General features: G+C 40.5%; 4 protein-coding genes, 1 long non-coding RNA gene and 1 pseudogene across 19 annotated transcripts in view; 5 read left to right on the top strand and 1 right to left on the bottom strand.

Annotated features, from left to right (window-relative positions):
- Positions 1-736, top strand: part of LOC131473007 (protocadherin gamma-A5-like) — a 2435-nt pseudogene extending 1699 nt beyond the window's left edge.
- Positions 1-26311, top strand: part of LOC131472450 (protocadherin gamma-A11-like) — a 223708-nt gene that overhangs the window by 46028 nt on the left and 151369 nt on the right. Inside the window, exon 1 of one of the 15 annotated variants that reach the window (XM_058649668.1) lies at positions 12801-15277. The exons of 11 other annotated variants lie outside the window; for them this stretch is intronic. In XM_058649668.1, the coding sequence (XP_058505651.1) occupies positions 12896-15277 (2382 nt within the window). In that variant the 5' untranslated portion in view covers positions 12801-12895. Of the gene's footprint in view, positions 1-12800; positions 15278-21851; positions 24292-26311 lie in introns of those variants that run through there. 3 more of the 15 variants (XM_058649687.1, XM_058649670.1, XM_058649691.1) reach the window with 3 other exon arrangements.
- On the bottom strand, positions 2293-3551 carry LOC131472473 (uncharacterized). Its single transcript, XR_009242098.1, has 2 exons — positions 2956-3551; positions 2293-2476 (listed from the first exon to the last, which is right to left on the bottom strand). It is a non-coding gene; the product is annotated as an uncharacterized LOC131472473 (long non-coding RNA).
- LOC131472464 (protocadherin gamma-A11-like) lies at positions 4931-7692 on the top strand. Its single transcript, XM_058649704.1, has one exon. It carries the CDS (start codon positions 5263-5265, stop codon positions 7690-7692), a length of 2430 nt encoding a protein of 809 aa, XP_058505687.1. The 5' UTR covers positions 4931-5262.
- Positions 9248-11802, top strand: LOC131472470 (protocadherin gamma-A11-like). Its single transcript, XM_058649710.1, has one exon. It carries the CDS (start codon positions 9436-9438, stop codon positions 11800-11802), a length of 2367 nt encoding a protein of 788 aa, XP_058505693.1. The 5' UTR covers positions 9248-9435.
- LOC131472469 (protocadherin gamma-A2-like) lies at positions 17058-19523 on the top strand. The gene has a single exon (XM_058649709.1). The coding sequence runs from the start codon at positions 17136-17138 to the stop codon at positions 19521-19523; it is 2388 nt and encodes a 795-aa protein (XP_058505692.1). The 5' UTR covers positions 17058-17135.

Raw genomic sequence — 26311 nt, 5'->3', positions numbered from 1 at the left:
CTCCTCAGATACTGTATCCTGCCCTCGAGGTCAACTCCTTCATGACCGAGCTGGTCCCCAAAGCTGCACACGGAGGCTCTCTTGTGTCCAAAGTGATAGCAGTGGACGCGGACTCTGGGACAGAACGCCTGGCTGTCCTATCATATAGTTACATCCACTGATCCGGGACTTTTTTTCTATAGGTGTCCACAGTGGAGAGATCAGGACACAGCGAGACATTTCAGAATCCGACAGCATGAAACAGAACCTTATTGTTGCGGTGAAAGATAACGGACAGCCCTCTCTCTCTGCCACCTGCTCCATGTATTTAATTATTTCTGATAACTTGGCTGAGGTGACAGAACTGAAGGACATTTCTTCTGATGAGAAGAATTCCAAACTGACCTCTTATCTGATCATCGCCCTTGTCTCTGTGTCCACTTTTTTCCTGACCTTCATCATCATCATCATGGGTGTGAGGTTTTGTCGCAGGAGAAAGCCCAGACTGTTGTTTGACGGAGCAGTCGCCATCCCCAGCGCTTATCTCCCTCCTAATTACGCAGATGTTGACGGCACAGGAACTTTACGCAGCAATTACAATTATGACGCCTACCTGACAACAGGTTCTAGAACCAGTGACTTTAAGTTTGTGACATCTTACAATGACAACACACTGCCTGCTGACCAGACTCTGAGGAAAAGTCCCAGTGACTTTGCTGAGGTGTTTGGAGACTGTGATGCTTCTCCTGAGGTATGAATTGCTGTCATCAAACCGTTAAACTATATGTAGAAGTTCTAGAGACATTTCTAATCTACTTTCCCCTTTTGTTGGGAAACTTTTTATTTCACACCTGTGTGATTCGTCTCCCGTTTACATAATTACTCCATGTTACAAATTAAATGCAGCTTTTGTGTTTTAGTCACATTTAGGTATGTATGGCTTATTATTTTTTTTTGCCTCCACAAATATATTGCTATCCATTGCATTGTGGTTAAAATGTGTAGGACGACTGTGAATGAGTGGTAGTTCGAGTCGTCTTTTAACTGGAAGTTCGAGGGTTCCACTCCCGCGATTGTTTACATGCCAACCCAACGTTTCTGGGTGTGAATTGGTAAATTGTAAAGCAGCTTTGATTTGACCAACAATTCAGTTGTCTTTGGGGAGATGGATGGTATTTGGTCTTTGGATTTCACCAGTGGCGTCATTAGGCCTATTTTAGGGGGGCTAAAGCCCCCCTAAAATATTCTTAAGCCCCCCTAAATAATTTTATGTTCATTTATAAAAAAAAAGATTTTTTTTTTTTTTTTTTTTTTACAAAAAAGTGCTGACAAATTCAATATAATGTGGCGAGAATTTGAGTTTAGATAAATAATCATATAACCAGTTATTATTAACTTAAATGTGATCATAAATCTTAGTTTCCCTTATGGAAGCGGTAGAGAGTCAGAGTCAGTGCGTCGTTATCGAGTCCATTCCACTTGTTCATATAGAGCACGCCCAAATCACTGAAATCCAGTCCACGTTTTCCCTGCAACCTAGCTTGCACTCGGTACCTGGGTACCTGCAGTGTGTGTACCGGGAGCGGAGCACACAGAACCGACTAGAGCAGCATTAGGAGAAGAACGTGAACAAGAATGGATATACGACATTTTTTCAAGAGAGTAAGTATCACTGCTGATAGTAACAATAAGTTAGCTGCAGCCCCCCAGCTAACAGCAGAAAGTCCCACGTAATTGCCAAATGCTCCCTGTTTGACAAATAAAAACCTGGCTTACACACTCTGTACCCGAAAGCCCCCTGTACAGGAGGCAGCATGAGATGCGTGCTGTATATCTCTGTGCACGTCTTACCTTTATTGTTTGCGGTCAAAAGTTACATTTCAGCTCCAAAAGAACTCTGCTACTTACAGTAGCTAGCTAGTTAGTCCGAAATGCAATGTGAAGGTCCTGGTTGTTTATAGAGTTAGGTGTGCACTCTTCATATTATCTTTGGGGTGACTTCCTTCTGGAGCATCAGCTCCAGCATCAGATGCACACCGTGAAACAGCTCATTCACGTATGATTATGTGGATAATAATAATAATAATGATAATACGGTAGTAATAATAATAATCACTCCACCACCCCTATTGACCTGAAGGAGTCAGGGCAGAGGAGCAGAGAGAGTGAGAGGGGAGAAACCTCTACTGGAAAGGTGAGTCTAAAGGATTTCACAGGATAGAGTCATTTGTGATGCAGACAGTCCTGGAATTTTATGGAACTCAATATGAATATGAAATATGAAACATTTCAGTCCAAGTGCACCATACAAGACTTATTTAACTTGAGCTTTTATTTAGGAGAGTCAGTGGCGTCATTAGGCCTATGACTGCAGGCCTATCTCAACTTTGCAAGTGTTGCATAATGCTTTTCGCGTATCTTCTATCGACACCCTGAAAAAACGCCCACACCGCTGACATTATCTCTCCTCAACACACACACACACACACACACACACCTTGTGCTGCACTTGCGTCACTGTAACACTGTAAATTGCAAAACATTGGAAAAGTAGCGCCGACTTGTTGTTGCGGGGGTTCAATATGCTCTATCAGCCGTCGGAACCCTCGGTCCTTCACTATGGAAAAGGGCTGGTCGTCAAGAGCAATCATTTCCATTACCTTGATCGTTATTGCCCTGGCCAATGTCTTCCTTTGTTCGATTACTTGCTGTATTTGGCTCCCAGCTGCGCTGCTTTCTTTTTTGTCTGCCGCCTAACGTTACTAGCGTTAGCTTCCTGCCGTTGTTTGTATACTTCTGGGTGGCGGTTTTTCAAATGACATAATCAAATTTGTGGTATTGAATGACTTGACGCGGAACCCTCCTCGCATTATCTCAACTTTGCAAGTGTTGCATAATGCTTTTCGCGTATCTTCTATCGACACCCTGAAAAAACGCCCACACCGCTGACATTATCTCTCCTCAACACACACACACCTTGTGCTGCACTTGCGTCACTGTAACATGTTCAAAGAAATGCAGCATGGCCTCCCCTTCCCGACACACATACACAAACAGCAAATAGACGGGTATTAACATCGGTTGTTAAAATCGGCGCAGTTTTACTCATTGGACCGATGCCGATATGTTAAAAAATGACGAACATCGGCCGATACCAATATTAATGCCGATATATCGTGCATCCCTACAAGAGAGTGATGTATAAGCCAAATTAGCCTGGCCCAAATATTTTCAAGAGTACCTTAATATAACTGTAATTTATGTAATTAAGTTATATTTTTTCAGGGCTTAAAATTACAACCATTTTAGTCACATATGTGCCCAAAATATATTCTGTGTGACTTCAAAATATTTGGGAGTAAACAATTATTGTGTTGTGAGTGAAAGTCATGGCATTCACAGTCTTGCAGTCATGTCAATTGAAAAAGAGGAGCTTCAGCACCTAAATCACAATAGAGTGATAGACGCCTTTGCCACCCTTAAAAACAGACGACATTCTTTGATGCTTCCACCCACCAAGTAGCTGCCAATTGTAGCCATGTTATTTTAAAATGGTGTACTTTCTGAGAACACAGTGCCCTTTTTTTTGCATACAGTTTTGGCTAATACATGTGGGCTCTTAATGAATAAGAAGCATTGGTTAAATACGGCCTTGTAACTATGTGGATTTTTTTCTTTTTGTTGTTGTTGTTAATGCTGTAAACATACAGTACTTCCTGTGTTTGTTGTTGTACTGTGTTAAAAATGTAATAGTGGCCTAAAACATTTGCACAGTAAAGTATCTCTGTTAAATCTGTCCAAAACGTGCCATTTCTCAGTTTTTGTTAGCTGTTTGTGAAATTAAACGTTCGCTCACATTCTGTGCATCTCCTGGGGGCTAAGCCCCCCCTGTCCTTAAAACCTAGTGACGCCCCTGGATTTCACGCAGCATCTGTGTCTGTAACTTTAACCTAGAGCTGCAGCTTTCGTGCCTCTGTCCTTGGTCCTGAAATTTAAATGTTATTGTTGTGGTTTGTTTTTTTCAGAAGCAACTCAACTCAGCTTTTTACTTCATAACTCATGATGAAACATATTTTATTATCACCTTTTTACATCTTTGTATATGTTTTTCTGTCCAAGACACATCTGTCCATATTTCCATTTCCTCAAGAAAATTGAAACATTTGTTCACACATAATTTTCTATCCTTTCATTGGTGTTTGAGCAACTGCTTCTGTGTTTCGACCCTTGGTGCCAAATCTAACTTACGCCTTTGTGGTTTGTTTTGTGGAGCAACTTTACTCATTGTCCTATTGGTTATATTGCTAAATTATTTTAGATTGAGGTTTTACTCAACAGTTTGAAACCCTAAATTTAATTCAGCAGTTTTTTGTTTCATGCCTGGATACAAATGTACAAGATGAGGTAATATAAGACCTATCTTTAAGTTCCAGATGCTGTGTCTTTTAGCTCAAAATGTCTTACGAAGCAAATGTCATATTTCTTCTAACTTAACTCTCAGAGTTCTTCTTACTTTGCTGCATGTATTGGTAGTTAGTGGTTGATCTCCTTGTTGGTACATTGCGCATCATCAACATTTTTTAATGTTCAAAATAGACTCCTGATGTAATTTGTGTATCATATTTGACTATGGTGTTATTTTGAAACACTCATGTTCGGGGTCAAATGGAAATTAACCGCATGCTTTTTTTCTAATCAATATTATTGTTGCATTTCATAAGTTTGTATTATACATTTCAAAGCAATCCCCAATTCTTCCCTTATTATTTATATCTCTTCTTGTTATATTTTTTGCCTAACTTCAGAGTTGAATAATGTAATTTAAAGCAACAACACACACATGTTTAAAAATACATGTCTAATGTTTTTTTATTTAATATTTTGTTAATTATGTAGAATAAATCACACAACGTGCTGAGTATTTTTACACAGCAGCAAAATATGACAAAGGTGCACAAATAGAACAAAAGTATAACCACAATTTCATCAATTTGACAAAGGTTTTTTGGACATTAGCTTGCTTCTAAAATTAAGATATAAGGAAAACTCCGCCTCTAATTTGCACAAACTGCAGAGAAAACCCCGTCTTGTTATACCTAACAAATACTCATGGTGTCAGTATGTACCAGTAAACAAGAAGTCGCTCTCCACCCTTTTTGTCAACGCATATAGATCCTGGTGGCTTTGTGCCGCAGTTAAAAAGAGCTGCTGCGTGTTTGTCTGCTTTTTTACGTTTTCTGGAACAATTCACTGATGCATCACTGATAATTCCAACCTGGATATATGCTCTTTTTCTTAACAACAATGGACAACGGTATATTTTCGCTGCACCGTGTCCTTCCTTTGATTTTTCTGGCGTTCCTCTCTGTCTATGGAGACGTGAGCTATTCTGTTCCGGAAGAGATGAAACGTGGATCTGTGATCGGAAATGTTGCAAAAGATCTGGGACTTGATTTGGGCAAACTGTCAGCTCGAAAAGCTCGTATTGATACTGAGGATAACGGTGTTAAATATTGCAGTGTGAACCTCAATACTGGAGACCTGATTGTACAAGAACGGATTGACAGAGAAGGGCTTTGTGCGAAAAGGGCATCGTGTGTTCTGAAACAGGAACTTGTGCTTGAAATTCCGTTAGAGTTGCACCGTATTAATATCCATGTTCAGGATATAAATGACAATACTCCGCTGTTTAAAGAAGATTTGCTTAAGATCGAAATTCGAGAATCTGCAGTCAAGGGTGCGCGTTTCTTGCTGGATGAGGCTCACGATGGAGACATCGGGGAAAATGCTGTACAGGGCTACTCACTACAGCAGAATAATCACTTCAGTCTAAATGTCAGGTCAAAGGGCAATGGGAGAAAATATGGTGAATTGGTCTTAGAAAAAGAATTAGACAGAGAGGATAACAATGAGATTATGTTGTTGCTTACTGCATTTGATGGTGGATCTCCTCAGAGGTCAGGCACCGTAGCTATACACGTCACTGTGCTGGATGCTAATGATAATGCACCGGTGTTTAGTGAGGCAGTCTATAAAGCCACTCTCCCTGAAAACTCCCCTCTGGACACACAGGTGATCACAGTAAGTGCAACTGATTCAGACGAGGGTGTGAACGGTGAAGTTACGTATGGATTTGATCGTGTTTCAGATGAAAACCAAGTTTTCTTGTTAAACCCTAAAACAGGTGATGTTACAGTTGCTGGAGCTATTGACTATGAAAGAGAGTCTTTGTATGAAATGCAGGTCAGCGCCAAAGATGGTCTGGGGTTGGCATCATATGCAACCCTAATAATTCAAATCACTGACGTGAATGACAATGTTCCAGTTATTTACTTGAAATCACTGACTAACCCAATACCTGAGAACGTGACACCTGGTACAGAGGTGGGCATCATTAACGTGCAGGACAGAGACTCAGAGAATAACAAACAGGTCCACTGCTCCATTCAGCAAAATGTCCCTTTTAAGTTAGTTCCTTCTATTAAAAACTATTATTCTCTGGTGACCACAGGACAACTGGATCGTGAACTAGTGTCTGATTACAACATTACAATCAGTGCCACTGACGAGGGCTCTCCACCTCTGTCCTCCTCTAAAACTGTTCAGTTATCTGTAGCTGACATCAACGACAACCCACCTGTGTTTGAGGAACAGTCCTACAGCGCATATGTGACTGAAAATAACAAACCTGGCTCCACTTTATGTTCCGTTACTGCTCGAGACCCCGACTGGAGACAAAACGGTACAGTGATTTTTTCTCTGTTACCTGGTGAGGTGAACGGTGCCCCGGTGTCCTCCTATGTGTCAGTGAATGGAGACACGGGGGTGATCCACGCTGTGAGGTCGTTTGATTATGAACAGTTGAGGAACTTTAAAGTCCAGGTGATGGCCAGAGACAACGGTTCTCCTCCGCTCAGCAGTAACGTGACCGTCAGTGTCATCATATCTGATGTGAACGACAACTCTCCTCAGATACTGTATCCCGCCCTCGAGGGCAACTCCTTCATGACTGAGCTGGTCCCCAAAGCTGCACACGGAGGCTCTCTGGTGTCCAAAGTGATAGCAGTGGACGCGGACTCCGGACAGAACGCCTGGCTGTCCTATCATATAGTTACATCCAGTGACTCAGGACTTTTCACTATTGGTGTCCACAGTGGAGAGATCAGGACACAGCGGGACATTTCTGAATCTGACAGCATGAAACAGAACCTTGTTGTGGCGGTGAAAGATAACGGACAGCCCTCTCTCTCTGCCACCTGCTCCATGTATTTAATTATTTCTGATAACTTGGCTGAGGTGACAGAACTGAAGGACATTTCTTACGATGAGAAGAATTCCAAACTGACTTCTTATCTGATCATCGCCCTGGTGTCTGTGTCTACTTTTTTCCTGACCTTCATCATCATCATCCTGGGTGTGAGGTTTTGTCGCAGGGGAAAGCCCAGACTGTTGTTTGACGGAGCAGTCGCCATCCCCAGCGCGTATCTCCCTCCTAATTACGCAGATGTTGACGGCACAGGAACTTTACGCAGCACTTACAATTATGACGCCTACCTGACAACAGGTTCTAGAACCAGTGACTTTAAGTTTGTGACATCTTACAATGACAACACACTGCCTGCTGACCAGACTCTGAGGAAAAGTCCCAGTGACTTTGCTGATGTGTTTGGAGACTGTGATTCTTCTCCTGAGGTAGGAATAGATGTTTATTAGTCCCACCGTGAATAAGTTGTTCAGGACGTGGTTTGATTGTGGGTGTATCTACATATACTATTTAGTACTACACATTGTATGTTTGCAACGAAGTTGCTAGATGGGTCTCATCCTTAAAATGATTGTCATTATTATTTTTTCCTCAAAGATATTGAGCAAACCTGGCAATACATAATTGAGCATATATGGATGTAATGCTTTTTTATTAAATAGTAAAAACTTTGATCTTTCAAGTGATTACTTATTCCATTATCTGTCCTTGGTGCTGAACCTTGCTATTGCCCTGTACTTTTGGAAAGATATTACCATCATATTTTCTTAGTGTCATGGTAGATTTAAAACTTCACAAAAAGGTAAACATGTGGTATTTTTCAGCATACAATGATTGTTGTTGGATTACATCCTTTATCCAATCTGGTTTAGGTGCAAGATGATTTTGTGGGTCAAGACTCTTTCGTTTGGTATGTGGTAGAGCACTATTTGGATCACTGATAAAGGAATTTGTGTGTTTTACCTGGTTTGGTTTTGCTCTCTTTGGCTGAAGCTTTATTTGTCGTCCACCCTTTACTTGTGATACTATGCTCAAGCATTTTCAATGCAAATTCAGATACCATATGTGTTTTCAGTTGTAAATAGTACTATTACACAAAGTAGTACACATTGAAGGATAATATTTTTTCTTCATCTTTTCCGTGTTGTCTGTCTTTTTGTCTGTTTGTCTTTCTTTCATTGAACATATTGACAAATCAGATAAAGTGTGTGTCTCATAGTCTCACAAAGCATTTTTTGAAGACATTGACAGTCCACATCCTTGGCTTTAATTTGTATGCTTAATTTTAACAATATGAACAATCATTTTACAAAATTAAATCTGCTGCCCTTTAATCACACACGCATTAGGAGCTTGGGCTTGAGTGTGAGTGCTGCATTTGTGGAAATTGCCAGATGGATGTGTCGTTTTGATATATGTCGAGTGGAGGCTAATGTGGTCATGTGTCAAATATACAGAATTGTGATGTTTTGCTTAGTTAAAAGTGTGTTTTAGTTGTGTAGGCATGATGCTCTGTCAGACTTGTTGTTGTAAACACAATTAAGGTCTAGTATCATACCAGCATATTTCTGCCAGGACATGTTTCATGTAGCATTTCTTTCCATGTTATTTTGTCGAAATTAGACTTTATTTGTTTTGAGGATTTATTCAGTTTTTGTCTAGTATGATGATTGCAGCTTCGTTTTTTAATTGAATGGTCCTCCAGTGCACAAGTACATCAGAAGTTTATATCAGAGACACAGTTTAACACAGTCTTGTGAAATGTTATGAGGAGACAACTTTTTAATTCCAGCAGTATATATATTTTAACTCTATTCCTTTGGAAAATAGCTGTAATATTTCAAGTTGATGAGTGATAAGGATGTCCGATCTTATAATTACTACTTCCATATACTTGTTATGATAGGACGTATGTTGATATATTGGTATGTATCATTTTAAGATTTTGCTGTTGTTCATAGTCTGTCGTATCAATATGTTTCCTCATGGTGTCGCTATTCACTAACCTACATTAAACATTTCCACTCCACCCTCTTGTGTGCAGACCCACAGAGAGGAAGGCGTTTAGTTTTCCTTGTATGCGTTTAGAATAGCGTACGGTGGACATTATTCGATTATTTTTTTGGACTGAAGAGTATAGCCATTACTGGACATATACGGTGTATTTTCTCTACAACAGACACATTGCTGTGATGGGGCGCCAAATCGGCTGCTTCGTTTTGTTTTTACTGTGGCAAGCTGCAAACGGGGACGTGAATTATTCCTTTCAAGAGGAAATGAAGCGCGGGTCTCTTATTGGGAATATAGCGAAGGATCTCAACCTGGATGTAAGCAAATTGTCTGCGAGAAATGTGCGTGTTGATGCCGCAGGGAATCGCAAGCGCTATTGTGATATCAGTTTCAGTACCGGGGATTTAATTGTTGCCGACAGAATTGATCGGGAGGAGCTTTGTGGAGAAAAGCTGTCTTGTGTACTAAAACGCGACCTCGTACTCGAGAATCCTCTGGAACTGCATCCATTTATTCTACACATTCAAGACATCAACGATAATTCACCACAGTTTAACGAAGAAAGGATCGACATAGAGATTGGAGAGTCGGCAGACAGGGGAGCTCGTTTTGTAATAGAGGAGGCGCACGATGCTGATGTGGGACAGAATTCAGTTCAACAGTACAGCCTGAAGAAGAATGATCATTTCATTTTGGCTGCTAATGGAAACACAGTCGAGCTTGTTCTTGATAAAGAGCTCGATCGTGAAAAACAAGGAGAAATTAATTTGCTCCTCACAGCTCTAGATGGTGGTTCTCCTCAGAGATCAGGTACCGTAGTCATACACGTCACTGTGCTGGATGCTAATGATAACGCCCCAGTGTTCAGTCAGGCCGTTTATAAAGCCAGTCTGCCTGAAAACTCTCCTGTAGACACTGTAGTGGTCACTGTGAGCGCGACTGATGCAGATGAGGGAGTCAATGGAGATGTGACATATGACTTTGGACATGTAACTGAGGATGTGAAGAAAGTTTTTACAATCGATCGTAAAAACGGCATAATAAAAGCAAATGGTGCGGTTGACTTCGAGACTGTTACGTCATATGATTTGCGCATTAAAGCAAAGGATGGTTTAGGATTATCGTCATACACACGAGTTACTATTGATATCACCGATGTCAATGACAACATACCTGTAATCTATGTAAAGTCTCTAACAAATGCTGTTCCTGAGAACGTGACACCTGGTACAGAGGTGGGAATCATTAATGTACAGGATGCAGATTCGGACAATAACCAAAAGGTCCGCTGCTCCATTCGGCAAAATGTCCCTTTTAAGTTAATTCCTTCTATTAAAAACTATTATTCTCTGGTGACCACAGGACAACTTGACCGTGAACTAGTGTCTGATTACAACATTACAATCAGTGCCACTGACGAGGGCTCTCCACCTCTGTCCTCCTCTAAAACTGTACAGTTATCTGTAGCTGACATCAACGACAACCCACCTGTGTTTGAGGAACAGTCCTACAGCGCATATGTGACTGAAAATAACAAACCTGGCTCCACTTTATGTTCCGTTACTGCTCGAGATCCCGACTGGAGACAAAACGGTACAGTGATTTATTCTCTGTTACCTGGTGAGGTGAACGGTGCCCCGGTGTCCTCCTATGTGTCAGTGAACGGAGACACGGGGGTGATCCACAGTGTGAGGTCGTTTGATTATGAACAGTTGAGGAGCTTTAAAGTCCAGGTGTTGGCCAGAGACAACGGTTCTCCTCCACTCAGCAGCAACGTGACCGTCAGTGTCTTCATATCTGATGTGAACGACAACTCTCCTCAGATACTGTATCCCGCCCTCGAGGCAAACTCCTTCATGACTGAGCTGGTCCCCAAAGCTGCACACGGAGGCTCTCTGGTGTCCAAAGTGATAGCAGTGGACGCGGACTCCGGACAGAACGCCTGGCTGTCCTATCATATAGTTACATCCACTGACCCTGGACTTTTCACCATTGGTGTCCACAGTGGAGAGATCAGGACACAGCGGGACATTTCTGAATCTGACAGCATGAAACAGAACCTTATTGTGGCGGTGAAAGATAACGGACAGCCCTCTCTCTCTGCCACCTGCTCCATGTATTTAATTATTTCTGATAACTTGGCTGAGGTGACAGAACTGAAGGACATTTCTTATGATGAGAAGAATTCCAAACTGACCTCTTATCTGATCATCGCCCTCGTGTCTGTGTCCACTTTTTTCCTGACCTTCATCATCATCATCCTGGGTGTGAGGTTTTGTCGCAGGGGAAAGCCCAGGATGTTGTTTGACGGAGCAGTCGCCATCCCCAGCGCTTATCTCCCTCCTAATTACGCAGATGTTGACGGCACAGGAACTTTACGCAGCACTTACAATTATGACGCCTACCTGACAACAGGTTCTAGAACGAGTGACTTTAAGTTTGTGACATCTTACAATGACAACACATTGCCTGCTGACCAGACTCTGAGGAAAAGTCCTAGTGACTTTGCTGAGGTGTTTGGAGACTGTGATACTTCTCCTGAGGTATGAGCAGGATTTAATCTATTTGTGTATGCATTTTTATGGTAATACAAATCATTCAATAACTTGCTTTTCCTTACTTTGAAATCCTTTGAAATTCACTTCCATGGAGTCACGTAGTTTCATAAATGAATTCAGCCTTATTGTTGATAGTAAATTCTCTTTTGCCCCTGGAAGCTGTACGATACACTGTGGAGCATGTTGTAGCCTACGCGGCAGCTTTCGTGTCTCTATCCTTGGTGCTGAACCCAAATGTTTACTCTTGTAGTTTATTTTAGAGAGCATACCAACTCGGCCATGGCATAAGTACGGCAGAGTAATACTTCACATGCAACTTTAAAATGTGTGTCAGGTTAATGTAATTAAAATGAAAAACACTTTTTTAAATCCTTGAGATCCTTGAAGAATTATCTCACAGCATATTTCCTATGTTCCTTTCCTTTATGGTTTTCTTTTTTTTTTTAAATGAAAATTTAGAAATGCTAGCTATGCATCTACCAGACTCCAACTAATTTTCCCCGAAGGTTTGTGCTGCCTATGCAATTTAACTTGGCATTTTGTATTATGTTGTAAAAATTAATGGTTTTTTACAGAATATTACAACATATACGAAGAAAATACATTTTGGAGTTATTGGCTTTTTTCATATATATAACAAAAATCATGGTTTAATACAGGGGTTATGTAAATGCAGGTACAATGTAATGTATAAGTGTGGGGACAAACTGTATGTATGAACTATCTTTTTATTGATGTCTTTTTGTAAATACACTAACCTAAATACATGTAGATCTTGTATGTGGACCAGAATCTTAGTAGTAGTGTGTGTTTTGATACGAATAGTGTGTTAAATTGTTCTGGCTACAAGTAATTCTGATAGCAATCCCTTAGACTTTTTAAATTAGTGTAATTGTTACACTCAACTCACGGCGTCGCTGTACACCAGCCTTACGATATTAGAATGCATCTATCCTTTGTGGACAGACGTTCTGAGACTCATATTAACCGGTTAACAGATCAGGACTGTCACGCTGGTTTGGTGTAGCTTTCAGCCTTTGGAGTAAAATTGTGTTATACCGATTCTTCAGCGTTTTCACATTTGATGATGGTTTCAAAGACGACCTTGTTTCAGCCGTGCTGCTTCTATTTTCTCCTCCTGTTTTTCCATATCGCGGATGGCGACATGAGCTTTTCTTTTCCAGAGGAGATGAAACGAGGATTCGTTATTGGAAATATAGCAAAGGATCTCGGGCTCAAACCAGCTGAACTCTCAAACAGAAGACCGCGCATTGACGCAGATGGGACTGATAAACGTTACTGTGACATAAACCTGAGCAGCGGAGATCTGGTTGTGGCAGACAGGGTTGACCGAGAGAGGCTTTGTGGCGAAAAGTCTTCGTGCATCATAAAATACGAGCTTGTGCTGGAGAATCCACTTGAACTCCACCGGATTAATCTTCACATACAAGATATTAATGATAATTCACCGCAATTTAATGACGAGTCTATCGATCTAGAAATTCGAGAATCCACAGACAGGGGAGCTCGTTTTGTGATAGGGGAGGCGCATGATGCGGATGTAGGGCAGAATTCAGTTCAACAGTACAGTCTGAAGAAGAATGATAATTTTATTTTAGCTGCAAATGGAAACACAATCGAGCTTGTTCTTGACAAAGAGGTCGATCGTGAAAAACAAGGAGAAATTAATTTGCTCCTCACAGCTCTAGATGGTGGTTCTCCTCAGAGATCAGGTACCGTAGTCATACACGTCACTGTGCTGGATGCTAATGATAACGCCCCAGTGTTCAGTCAGGCCGTTTATAAAGCCAGTCTGCCTGAAAACTCTCCTGTAGATACTGTAGTGGTCACTGTGAGCGCGACTGACGCAGACGAGGGAGTCAATGGAGATGTGACATATGACTTTGAACATATAACCGAAGATGTGAAGAAGATATTTAGTATTGACCGTAAATTAGGTGCGATACGAGTAATTGGTGATGTTGATTATGAAACTACTACATCATTTGAAATACGCGTTAAAGCGAAAGATGGGTTAGGGCTTTCTTCTTATACTAAACTAATGATTTCTATTACTGATATGAATGACAATGCCCCTGTAGTTAATGTAAAATCTCTGACTAACCCCATACCAGAAAACACTACACCTGGTACAGAGGTGGGCATCATTAACGTGCAGGACAGAGACTCAGAGAAAAATAAACAGGTCCGCTGCTTCATTCAGCAAAATGTTCCCTTTAAGTTAGTTCCTTCTATCAAAAACTATTATTCTCTGGTGACCACAGGACAACTGGACCGTGAACTAGTGTCTGATTACAACATTACAATCAGTGCCACTGACGAGGGCTCTCCACCTCTGTCCTCCTCTAAAACTGTTCAGTTATCTGTAGCTGACATCAACGACAACCCACCTGTGTTTGAGGAACAGTCCTACAGCGCATATGTGACTGAAAATAACAAACCTGGCTCCACTTTATGTTCCGTTACTGCTCGAGATCCCGACTGGAGACAAAACGGTACAGTGATTTATTCTCTGTTACCTGGTGAGGTGAACGGTGCCCCAGTGTCCTCATATGTATCAGTGAACGGAGACACGGGGGTGATCCACGCTGTGAGATCGTTTGATTATGAACAGTTGAGGAACTTTAAAGTCCAGGTGATGGCCAGAGACAACGGTTCTCCTCCGCTCAGCAGTAACGTGACCGTCAGTGTATTCATATCTGATGTGAATGACAACTCTCCTCAGATACTGTATCCCGCCCTGGAGGGCAACTCCTTCATGACTGAGTTGGTCCCCAAAGCTGCACACGGAGGCTCTCTGGTGTCCAAAGTGATAGCAGTGGACGCGGACTCCGGACAGAACGCCTGGCTGTCCTATCATATAGTTACATCCACTGACCCTGGACTTTTCACAATAGGTGTCCACAGTGGAGAGATCAGGACACAGCGGGACATTTCTGAGTCTGACAGCATGAAACAGAACCTTGTTGTTGCGGTGAAAGATAACGGACAGCCCTCTCTCTCTGCCACCTGCTCCATGTATTTAATTATTTCTGATAACTTGGCAGAGGTGACAGAACTGAAGGACATTTCTTATGATGAGAAGAATTCCAAACTGACCTCTTATCTGATTATCGCCCTTGTGTCTGTGTCCACTTTTTTCTTGACCTTCATCATCATCATCCTGGGTGTGAGGTTTTGTCGCAGGGGAAAGCCCAGGATGTTGTTTGACGGAGCAGTCGCCATCCCCAGCGCGTATCTCCCTTCTAATTACGCAGATGTTGACGGCACAGGAACTTTACGCAGCACTTACAATTATGACGCCTACCTGACAACAGGATCTAGAACCAGTGACTTTAAGTTTGTGACATCTTACAATGACAACACACTACCTGCTGACCAGACTATGAGGAAGAGTCCCAGTGACTTTGCTGATGTGTTTGGAGATTGTGATGCTTCTCCTGAGGTATGGATAGATGTCATATAATGTTTTGCCTATTTTTAATATTGCCCTTTTCCACCCCGAGCAGCCTATGTCCGAAGAATGAATTATCTTGCTCTCCGTTCTTACAGTGCAGGAAGGTGTTCCTTGTGTCTCTGTCCTTGGTGCTGAACCTTACAGCTTGTGTTGTTTAGAGAGGAACATGCTATCTGTTTTGGATTTGCCAAAGCTTATATCACACTTATCGTTTTATGGGCCAGACTCTGAAGACATTAACCATATTAGTTTGGTAATGTAGTTCGAAAACTTTAGATTTTGAGAAAGTGGTGTCTTTCTTGGTTTCTTGCTTTAATTGTGCTCTAGAGATTCTTATCCTAACCCTATACAAATGTACCTGTTGAGAATAAGTGCTATTTCTGCACTCACTGTTTTTTTACCATCATTTAACTACTTATTTTTGGATTGTGTAAACATCTTATTAGTTGACTTTCGTTTTGTCTGTTGACAATATGTTTATTGTCAACTAAACATCAAATCCTTGAGAAGTTGGCAATTTGTTGCTTATTTGTTGACACCCAACTATTTTATCGTTGACATTCAACGGACCATCTGTAGTATTACTACACATGTAACTTTAAATGTGTCAGGACAATATCATTTAAATGTAAAACACTTGGGATCATTAAATATGTTTCAACTGATTATCTTTTGACAGGATAGTGAATTAATGTTGATTACAAGTAAAAAGTCAACAATGGACTATCAAAAACAAAATTATACCATAAAATCTATATTTTTGCATGTGTTTTTTTCTGTACACAAGAGGGACATTGATTCACTATATAATCACTGTTCAATAGTTAGTTATACTCTTATTTTTACCATCATTTGTCATTTGAAATAGATGAATGTGTCTTTTCATTTAATTGCTGCCCCCCTCTTTTTCATCAAATGCATGACAAATTTGTTTCTTGTTCATTTGGTTGCTCATATTGGATTTTTTTTTCTGCTTAACAGGCATTTGAAGGAAACATGGTTTGTCTATAAACCTTGCAATGTTTAGTGGCAATCAGATGATAATATCATGAGTGCTCTTGCTTGTTTTTTTTATTCTTGGCACTCTTGAAGAATTGTTATTAGTTCTCTGTCACAGCATATTTTCTATTTTCCTTGAGATGATTTCCTTTTTTAATGAAAGTTTAGAAATTGCGAGATATACATCTGCCTGACTCCAGTTCATCTTCTCTTCATGTTTATGCAGCTTGTGTAATTTAACTTTGCATTGATAAACTAGTTTGTAGTTTCTGCTTGTTTAATTTCACTCAATTGTTGGCAGTTTTTATGTTGTAAAGATGAATGCTATTTGCAGAATATTACAACATATTCAAAAACATTAGTTTGGGTAGTTAATGGCTTTTTCGCATAAATAAGAAAAATCATGGTTAAATACTGGGGAATGTAATAGCAGCTACAATTGTAGTAGAATGTAAAAGTGTGGGGACATACTGTATGTCTGTACTATCTTTTACTTGATGGCGTTTTTGGAAATGCACTTACCTAAATACATAGATATTTTATGTGCACCAGAATCTTAGTGGTAGTGTGTGTTTTGCTATGAATAGTGTTTAAATTTGTTCAGGCTTCAAGTGACTCTGACAGTATTTTCTTCGACTTTTTGAAACGAGTGTAATTGTTACACTCAACTCACGGTGTCGCTGTACACCAGCCTTACGATATTAGAACGCATCTATCCTTTATGGACAGACGTTCTGAGACTCATATTAACCGGTTAACAGATCAGGACTGTCACGCTGGTTTGGTGTAGCTTTCAGCCTTTGGAGTAAAATTGTGTTAAACCGATTCTTCAACGTCTTCACGTTTGATGATGGTTTCAAAGACGACCTTGTTTCAGCCATGCTGCTTCTATTTTCTACTCCTGTTTTTCTGTATCGCAGATGGCGACATGAGCTTTTCTTTTCCAGAGGAGATGAAACGAGGATTCGTTATTGGAAATATAGCAAAGGATCTCGGGCTCAAACCATCTGAACTCTCAAACAGAAAACCGCGCATTGACGCAGATGGGACTGATAAACGTTACTGTGACATAAACCTGAGCAGCGGAGATCTGGTTGTGGCAGACAGGATTGACCGAGAAGAGCTTTGTGACGAAAAGGCTTCGTGCATCATAAAATACGAGCTTGTGCTTGAGAATCCACTTGAGCTCCATCGGATTAATCTTCACATACAAGATATTAATGATAATTCACCTCAATTTAATGACGACTCTATCCATCTAGAAATTCAGGAATCCACAGACAGGGGAGCTCGTTTTGTGATAGGGGAGGCGCATGATGCGGATGTAGGACAGAATTCAGTTCAACAGTACAGCCTGAAGAAGAATGATAATTTTATTTTAGCTGCAAATGGAAACACAATCGAGCTTGTTCTTGACAAAGAGGTCGATCGTGAAAATCAAGGGGACATTAATTTGCTCCTCACAGCTCGAGATGGTGGTTCTCCTCAGAGATCAGGTACCGTAGTCATACACGTCACTGTGCTGGATGCTAATGATAACGCCCCAGTGTTCAGTCAGGCCGTTTATAAAGCCAGTCTGCCTGAAAACTCTCCTGTAGACACTGTAGTGGTCACTGTGAGCGCGACTGACGCTGACGAGGGAGTCAATGGAGATGTGACATATGACTTTGAACATGTATCTGAGGGTGTGAAGAAGTTATTTAGTATTGACCGTAAATTAGGTGAGATACGAGTAATTGGTGATGTTGATTATGAAACTACTACATCATTAGAAATACGCGTAAAAGCAAAAGACGGGTTAGGGCTTTCTTCTTATGCTAAGGTCATAATTTCTATCACTGATATGAATGACAACGCGCCTATAGTTAATGTAAAATCTCTGACTAACCCCATACCAGAAAACACCACACCTGGTACAGAGGTGGGCATCATTAACGTACAGGACAGAGACTCAGAGAAAAACAAAAGAGTCCACTGCTCCATTCAGGAAAATGTCCCTTTTAAGTTAGTTCCTTCTATTAAAAACTATTATTCTCTGGTGACAACCGGACAACTGGACCGTGAACTAGTGTCTGATTACAACATTACAATCAGTGCCACTGACGAGGGCTCTCCACCTCTGTCCTCCTCTAAAACTGTTCAGTTATCTGTAGCTGACATCAACGACAACCCACCTGTGTTTGAGGAACAGTCCTACAGCGCATATGTGACTGAAAATAACAAACCTGGCTCCACTTTATGTTCCGTTACTGCTCGAGATCCCGACTGGAGACAAAACGGTACAGTGATTTATTCACTGTTACCTGGTGAGGTGAACGGTGCCCCAGTGTCCTCCTATGTATCAGTGAACGGAGACACGGGGGTGATCCACGCTGTGAGGTCATTTGATTATGAACAGTTGAGGAACTTTAAAGTCCAGGTGATGGCCAGAGACAACGGTTCTCCTCCGCTCAGCAGTAACGTGACCATCAGTGTCTTCATATCTGATGTGAATGACAACTCTCCTCAGATACTGTATCCTGCCCTGGAGGGCAACTCCTTCATGACCGAGCTGGTCCCCAAAGCTGCACACGGAGGCTCACTGGTGTCCAAAGTGATAGCAGTGGACGCGGACTCCGGACAGAACGCCTGGCTGTCCTATCATATAGTTACATCCACTGACCCTGGACTTTTCATTATTGGTGTCCACAGTGGAGAGATCAGGACACAGCGGGACATTTCTGAGTCTGACAGCATGAAACAGAACCTTATTGTGGCGGTGAAAGATAACGGACAGCCCTCTCTCTCTGCCACCTGCTCCATGTATTTAATTATTTCTGATAACTTGGCTGAGGTGACAGAACTGAAGGACATTTCTTCTGATGAGAAGAATTCCAAACTGACCTCTTATCTAATCATCGCCCTCGTGTCTGTGTCCACTTTTTTCTTGACCTTCATCATCATAATCCTGGGTGTGAGGTTTTGTCGCAGGAGAAAGCCCAGATTGTTGTTTGACGGAGCAGTCGCCATCCCCAGCGCTTATCTCCCTCCTAATTACGCAGATGTTGACGGCACAGGAACTTTACGCAGCACTTACAATTATGACGCCTACCTGACAACAGGTTCTAGAACCAGTGACTTTAAGTTTGTGACATCTTACAATGACAACACACTGCCTGCTGACCAGACTCTGAGGAAAAGTCCCAGTGACTTTGCTGAAGTCTTTGGAGACTTTGACGCTTCTCCAGAGGTATGAAAATGTGTAGCATCATGTGTTGCCTATTTTATATTTCCACCTCGTAAAAGCTGATGTGTGAGAGTAAAGTTATCTCTGTTCTTGCAGTGCATAAGTGTGTTCCTTGTGGCTCTGTCCTTGGTGCTGGACTTCATTATTAAGTTTGCGTACTTTTACAAGCAACATAGTCATCTGTTTTGGATTTGCCAAACCTGTATTTCACAGTTTGCTGATTGTTTTCCAGGCAGACACTGAAGACATTGTCCAGTTTAGTTTGGTAATGCAGTTGAAAAACTTAAGAATTGGATATAATGCATACAAATACATAAGCTATAATTAGAAAGTGGTTTATTTCTTAAACTGTGCTCTCCATATTCTCATCCCAACCATATACAAAAGTGCCATTTGACTAAGTTTTATTTTTGCACTCAGTTAACCATCATTTTTAACCACTTCTCTGTAGATTGTTGTCAACATCTTATTAGTTGACTATCTTTTTGTCTGTTACCTGAAAGCTAATAGGATCATATCAACATATGATCATGATCAATTCTTCTCTGTTGATAACATGTTTATTGTCAAGTAAACATCAAATCATAGATCAGTTGGCAATGACTTGCTTATTCGTGACAGCCAACTATTTATAGTTGACATTCAACGGATCATCTGCAGTAATACTACACATGCATCTTTATTAGTGTAAGGACAATGTCATTAAAAAGAAAAACAGTTGAGAACATTAGGTTTTGTCAATTGATTATCTGCACTGCACTCTGTACTCAGGAAAACCATATAGTTGATACAATCAACGTTCAATAATGAGTGAGTTATGTGGATAATTTGTTGACCATTGGAAGTCATTTAAAATACATTAATTTGTCTTTTCATTTAAATGTACAGTGCCCTCTTTTTTTATCAAATGCATGGAAGTTTTGTGTCTTGTTTCTATGGTTGCTTGTTTGTCTATAAAGTTTGTAATTATGTGGCAATCAAATGATAATATCATCAGTGGTTTTGTTTGTTTTTTGATCATTGGATCCTTGAAGAATTGTTATTAGTTCTGTCACAGCATCTTTCCTATGTTCCTTTAGATGGTTTCCTTTTTTAAATGAACATTTAGAAATTGCTAGATATGCATCTGCCTGACTCCAGTTCATCTTCCCTTCATGTTTATGATGCCTGTGTAAGGTAACCTTTTTAGTGATAAACTAGTGTGTAATTACTGCTTGTGGATTTTCCACTTATTCCATTGCAGTTTTATATGTTGTTTTTACACTCCTGATTTCAACAGACTTATTTTTTTCTATCTTGAACTTGCATATCTAAAGCTTGACCTCATATCTATAGCCATTGCAGTATCTTAGGTCATGTCATGACAAAAACAGCCCTGTTAAAAGCAGTGTTGACATCATGTCTTGATGCAGTATGGATTCAGTTCATAATGGTTTAATGGTTAACTCTTCAAACAAACTTATATTACATTCAACTACTAAAGACAAATTAGTTATTCTATTATAACACATTATTAACAAAGGGCACTTAAGTAGATACTGTACATCTTAATCATTCGAGAAACACAAGTGCTCATTTATTAAGCTGGTGAAAAAGTGATGCACATTTTAAGGAAGTTTTGTCCTTTTCTTTTAAATGAAAACATGGATGCAGTTATAGGTAAATATAGCCATTATCTTCTGTTAAACTGAGCTTCATTCAGAGAGAGAATGTATAGGCCTAATTTAAAACATCAGACTTTGACTGTGCTAACATGTCAGTTCTGCCTAACAAACACAACGTTTGAGGAACTCAAATAACAGCTTTCTTTTCTCATACATATATATAGCAAGAACTAAAACCAGGTCTTCTTATGCAGACGTTGTATAACTTGTCTTAAAGATTACTGCAGTGGTGCATGAATATTACAACTTATATCATGAATGTACAGTTGTGATGTAGTCATTAGCTTTATTCCGAGTATATGACAAAAATCAGGTTTAGCACTGATGGCTATGCAATGGCAGGTACATTTCTATTATCATGTATTATCATGTAAAATGTCTGTACTTGCTTAATCTTGATGCAGATTTGTTTGTAAAAGCACAGAACGAGAAACATCACAGTTTATACATTTTGTGTTTTATTATGAATAGTGTCTATATTTTTGCAAACTACAACTATTTCTACCAGTATATTCCCTTCGACTTTTTAAAATGACTGTTATTGTTACACTCAACTCACGGTGTCGCTGTACACCAGCATTGCGATATTAGAATGCATATCCTTTGTGGACAGACGTTCTTAGACTCACATTAACCGGTTAACAGATCAGCACAGCCGCGCTGATTTGGTGGAGCTTCCAGCCTTTGGTGTACAATTGTGTTAAACCGATTCTTCGGTGTATTTCATTTTGATGATGGTTTCAAAGACGACCTTGTTTCAGTCGTGCTGCTTCTATGTTCTCCTCCTGTCTCTCCGTATGGCGGATGGCGACATGAGCTTTTCTTTTCCAGAGGATATGAAGCGAGGATTCGTTATTGGAAATATAGCAAAGGAACTAGGGCTCAAACCAGCTGAACTGTCAAACAGAAGACCCCGCATTGACGCAGATGTGACTGATAAACGTTACTGTGACATAAACCTGAGCAGCGGAGATCTGGTTGTGGCAGACAGGATTGACCGAGAGGAGCTTTGCGACGAAAAGGCTTCGTGCATCATAAAGTACGAGCTTCTGCTGGAGAATCCAATTGAGCTCCACAGGATTAATTTTCACATTCAAGATATTAATGATAATTCACCGCATTTTAATGACGACTCTATCGATCTAGAAATTCGAGAATCCACAGACAGGGGAGCTCGTTTTGTGATAGGGGAGGCGCATGATGCGGATGTGGGACAGAATTCAGTTCAACAGTACAGCCTGAAGAAGAATGATAATTTTGTTTTAGCTGCTAATGGAAACACAATCGAGCTTGTTCTTGACAAAGAGCTTGATCGTGAAAAACAAGGGGACATTAATTTGGTCCTCACAGCTCTAGATGGTGGTTCTCCTCAGAGATCAGGTACCGTAGTCATACACGTCACTGTGCTGGATGCTAATGATAACGCCCCAGTGTTCAGTCAGGCCGTTTATAAAGCCAGTCTGCCTGAAAACTCTCCTGTAGACACTGTAGTGGTCACTGTCAGCGCGACTGATGCCGACGAGGGAGTCAATGGAGATGTGACATATGACTTTGAACATGTATCTGAGGGTGTGAAGAAGTTATTTAGTATTGACCGTAAATTAGGTGAGATACGAGTAATTGGTGATGTTGATTATGAAACTACTACATCATTAGAAATACGCGTAAAAGCGAAAGACGGGTTAGGGCTTTCTTCTTATGCTAAGGTCATAATTTATATCACAGATATGAATGACAACGCGCCTATAGTTAATGTAAAGTCTCTGACTAACCCCATACCAGAGAACACTACACCTGGTACAGAGGTGGGCCTCATTAACGTGCAGGACAGAGACTCCGAGAAAAACAAACAGGTCCGCTGCTCCATTCAGCAAAACGTCCCTTTTAAGTTAGTTCCTTCTGTTAAAAACTATTATTCTCTGGTGACCACAGGACAACTGGACCGTGAACTAGTGTCTGATTACAACATTACAATCAGTGCCACTGACGAGGGCTCTCCACCTCTGTCCTCCTCTAAAACTGTTCAGTTATCTGTAGCTGACATCAACGACAACCCACCTGTGTTTGAGGAACAGTCCTACAGCGCATATGTGACTGAAAATAACAAACCTGGCTCCACTTTATGTTCCGTTACTGCTCGAGACCCCGACTGGAGACAAAACGGTACAGTGATTTATTCTCTGTTACCTGGTGAGGTGAACGGTGCCCCGGTGTCCTCCTATGTGTCAGTGAACGGAGACACGGGGGTGATCCACGCTGTGAGATCGTTTGATTATGAACAGTTGAGGAACTTTAAAGTCCAGGTGATGGCCAGAGACAACGGTTCTCCTCCGCTCAGCAGTAACGTGACCGTCAGTGTCTTCATATCTGATGTGAACGACAACTCTCCTCAGATACTGTATCCCGCCCTCGAGGGCAACTCCTTCATGACCGAGCTGGTCCCCAAAGCTGCACACGGAGGCTCTCTGGTGTCCAAAGTGATAGCAGTGGACGCGGACTCCGGACAGAACGCCTGGCTGTCCTATCATATAGTTACATCCACTGACCCTGGACTTTTCACCATTGGTGTCCACAGTGGAGAGATCAGGACACAGCGAGACATTTCTGAATCTGACAGCATGAAACAGAACCTTATTGTGGCGGTGAAAGATAACGGACAGCCCTCTCTCTCTGCCACCTGCTCCATGTATTTAATTATTTCTGACAACTTGGCTGAGGTGACAGAACTGAAGGACATTTCTTCTGATGAGAAGAATTCCAAACTGACCTCTTATCTGATCATCGCCCTCGTGTCTGTGTCCACCTTTTTCCTGACCTTCATCATCATCATCCTGGGTGTGAAGTTTTGTCGCAGGGGAAAGCCCAGGATGTTGTTTGACGGAGCAGTCGCTATCCCCAGCGCTTATCTCCCTCCTAATTACGCAGATGTTGATGGCACAGGAACTTTACGCAGCAATTTCAATTATGACGCCTACCTGACAACAGGTTCTAGAACCAGTGACTTTAAGTTTGTGACATCTTACAATGACAACACACTGCCTGCTGACCAGACTCTGAGGAAAAGTCCCAGTGACTTTGCTGAGGTGTTTGGAGACTTGGAAAGTTGTTCAGAGGTATGAGTATCAACGGCAACGTTTATCTAAAAACTGCATTAAGAAAATAATGTTAGATTGTACATTTCACATTTAACTTAGATCTAAATGGAAATCCATTAACATACAGTGTATATTTCCCAATACCCAAAGTATTATTTGTCTCACATGTCGTGCGTAATAATGGTTTCAGGTGCGTAATAGCACTTTCCTATACTTCTCCAACACCATCTTGATTGTTGTAAAATGTATTCACATGTGCATTTGGTGAGAAAGACGAGCACCCTGGGCTGTTTATACCTGTTATTGCTGGTGTTTGGACAGCAAATATTTTCATATTGTGGCTTTCCTTTTTAGCAAGTCTTTCCTGCGGTGATATTGAATATTGTATATTATATTTTGACTTTTCATTAGTATATGTTAAAACATGAAATTTGAATTATTATTATTTTTTTAATAGATTGAGTGACAATGTGTATCTGATTCTGGTCATGCTATTTGATAACTTTCTTTCATCGCAAAAACACAGCTTCCAAATAATCTAAGCATTTTTGCTGTAGATTTGAGACCAATAATGGTTCCATACTGTGTCTTTATGATGCCACTGCTAAACCATTTTTCCTCAAATTCAAACTTGGTCGATGAGTTGGTCTGAGATCTTTAGAATTAATGCTACATTTTCAGTGAATGATTTACAGTTTTTGAGGGAGTTTTTTTCTCATTCTTATCCATGACCATGTTTTCTGATTTATTTTGTGGTGATTTAATTTTCGGTGTGTCTTCCATAATCCACTAGTTTGTGGTGACATGGCTTCCGACATGATCTATCTCGCCTCGGCAAATAGAAAACACATTCTACTGATTCTTAATCTCTGCTTATGCACTGACTGCTTTCATTTTTTTTTTTACTTTTTTTCCCCCAGTGCTTGAAGTAGATTTCTTTAAGTTGGTTTACTGTGATTGGTATATTAATAGTGGTCTCATTGTAAGACTCATCAGACTGTTTTTTAGTAGGAAACACTCAGTCTCAGTAGCAGCTTACAAGGAGATTCTCCTCTGAGCTCAGTTTTCTATGAAGGTGCTGTTGAAAGAAAGGTGTGTTGTTGGGCTGATGTAAGGTGTTTAAATATTTACAGTTCTGTGATTTTCTGCATGCTCAGCAGGTGTGGTGGTTACAGTTCTTCATGCATGTAGAATTTCTGTTTGGTGGATAATTGCAACAGGTCTATCTCTGATGACTTATAATGGCCTTAGACAGAAGTGCCTGCAGCAACATGACTAAATACGCTAAATAAATCCAAGGAACATATGCTATATTGACTGAAGTTATATGTTGGTCTCAGCACTTAAATCACTACTGATTCAGGAGTCTGTTTTTGTGAGATTTCTTTTAAGTTATATGTGGTCTGTCCAGTGCAGGAGGAAAAATACAGATGATTCTGAATGAATGTGCACGGAAAAAGAAAATCTTTGATTTACATCTGACTTACAATTTGTCTGTTTGAAATATAGATTATCTCATGCCATACAGTGATTGTAAGTGCTCTATGAAAAGCTCTGCATGAATGACTTACATTTTTTCCTAGAATCATATTGTTTCCAGTTTGTGTTTTCATTTTGAACATGATCTCAAAATGCATAAAACAAATAATCAATGTTTTGTAAGATATGACTTGACTAATTACTGCTCTCTTTGGTCAAGAAAATATTTTCTGGATTCCAAACAGACAGGATAAGCCATGCTAATAAAATGAGATATGTTCCTTTTTTAGCTACAGTGATTTTGGTTACAGCTGTTCTTCTGCGGTTTTATTTTGAAACTTACTGGTTTACTAATTGATAATACGATTACAATGATTTGCATGCAACCATGTTTTGGTGAACATGAAGCAACTTGTCTGGACAGCAACAAAACATTGAATTGAAATACATCAAGGATAACTTCATTGACATAGACAGGTTATTCATTGTAAATATTTGGCTATGTTGATATTAGTCTGGATGTGCACTGTTAAACTTGATTATTAACGTTATTATGTTC

This window comes from Solea solea, chromosome 14, assembly GCF_958295425.1.
Source record: "Solea solea chromosome 14, fSolSol10.1, whole genome shotgun sequence".
Classification (NCBI taxonomy): domain Eukaryota; kingdom Metazoa; phylum Chordata; class Actinopteri; order Pleuronectiformes; family Soleidae; genus Solea; species Solea solea.
The sequence above is the reverse complement of the archived record's forward strand: the minus strand, read 5'-3'. Positions and strand labels throughout refer to the sequence as shown.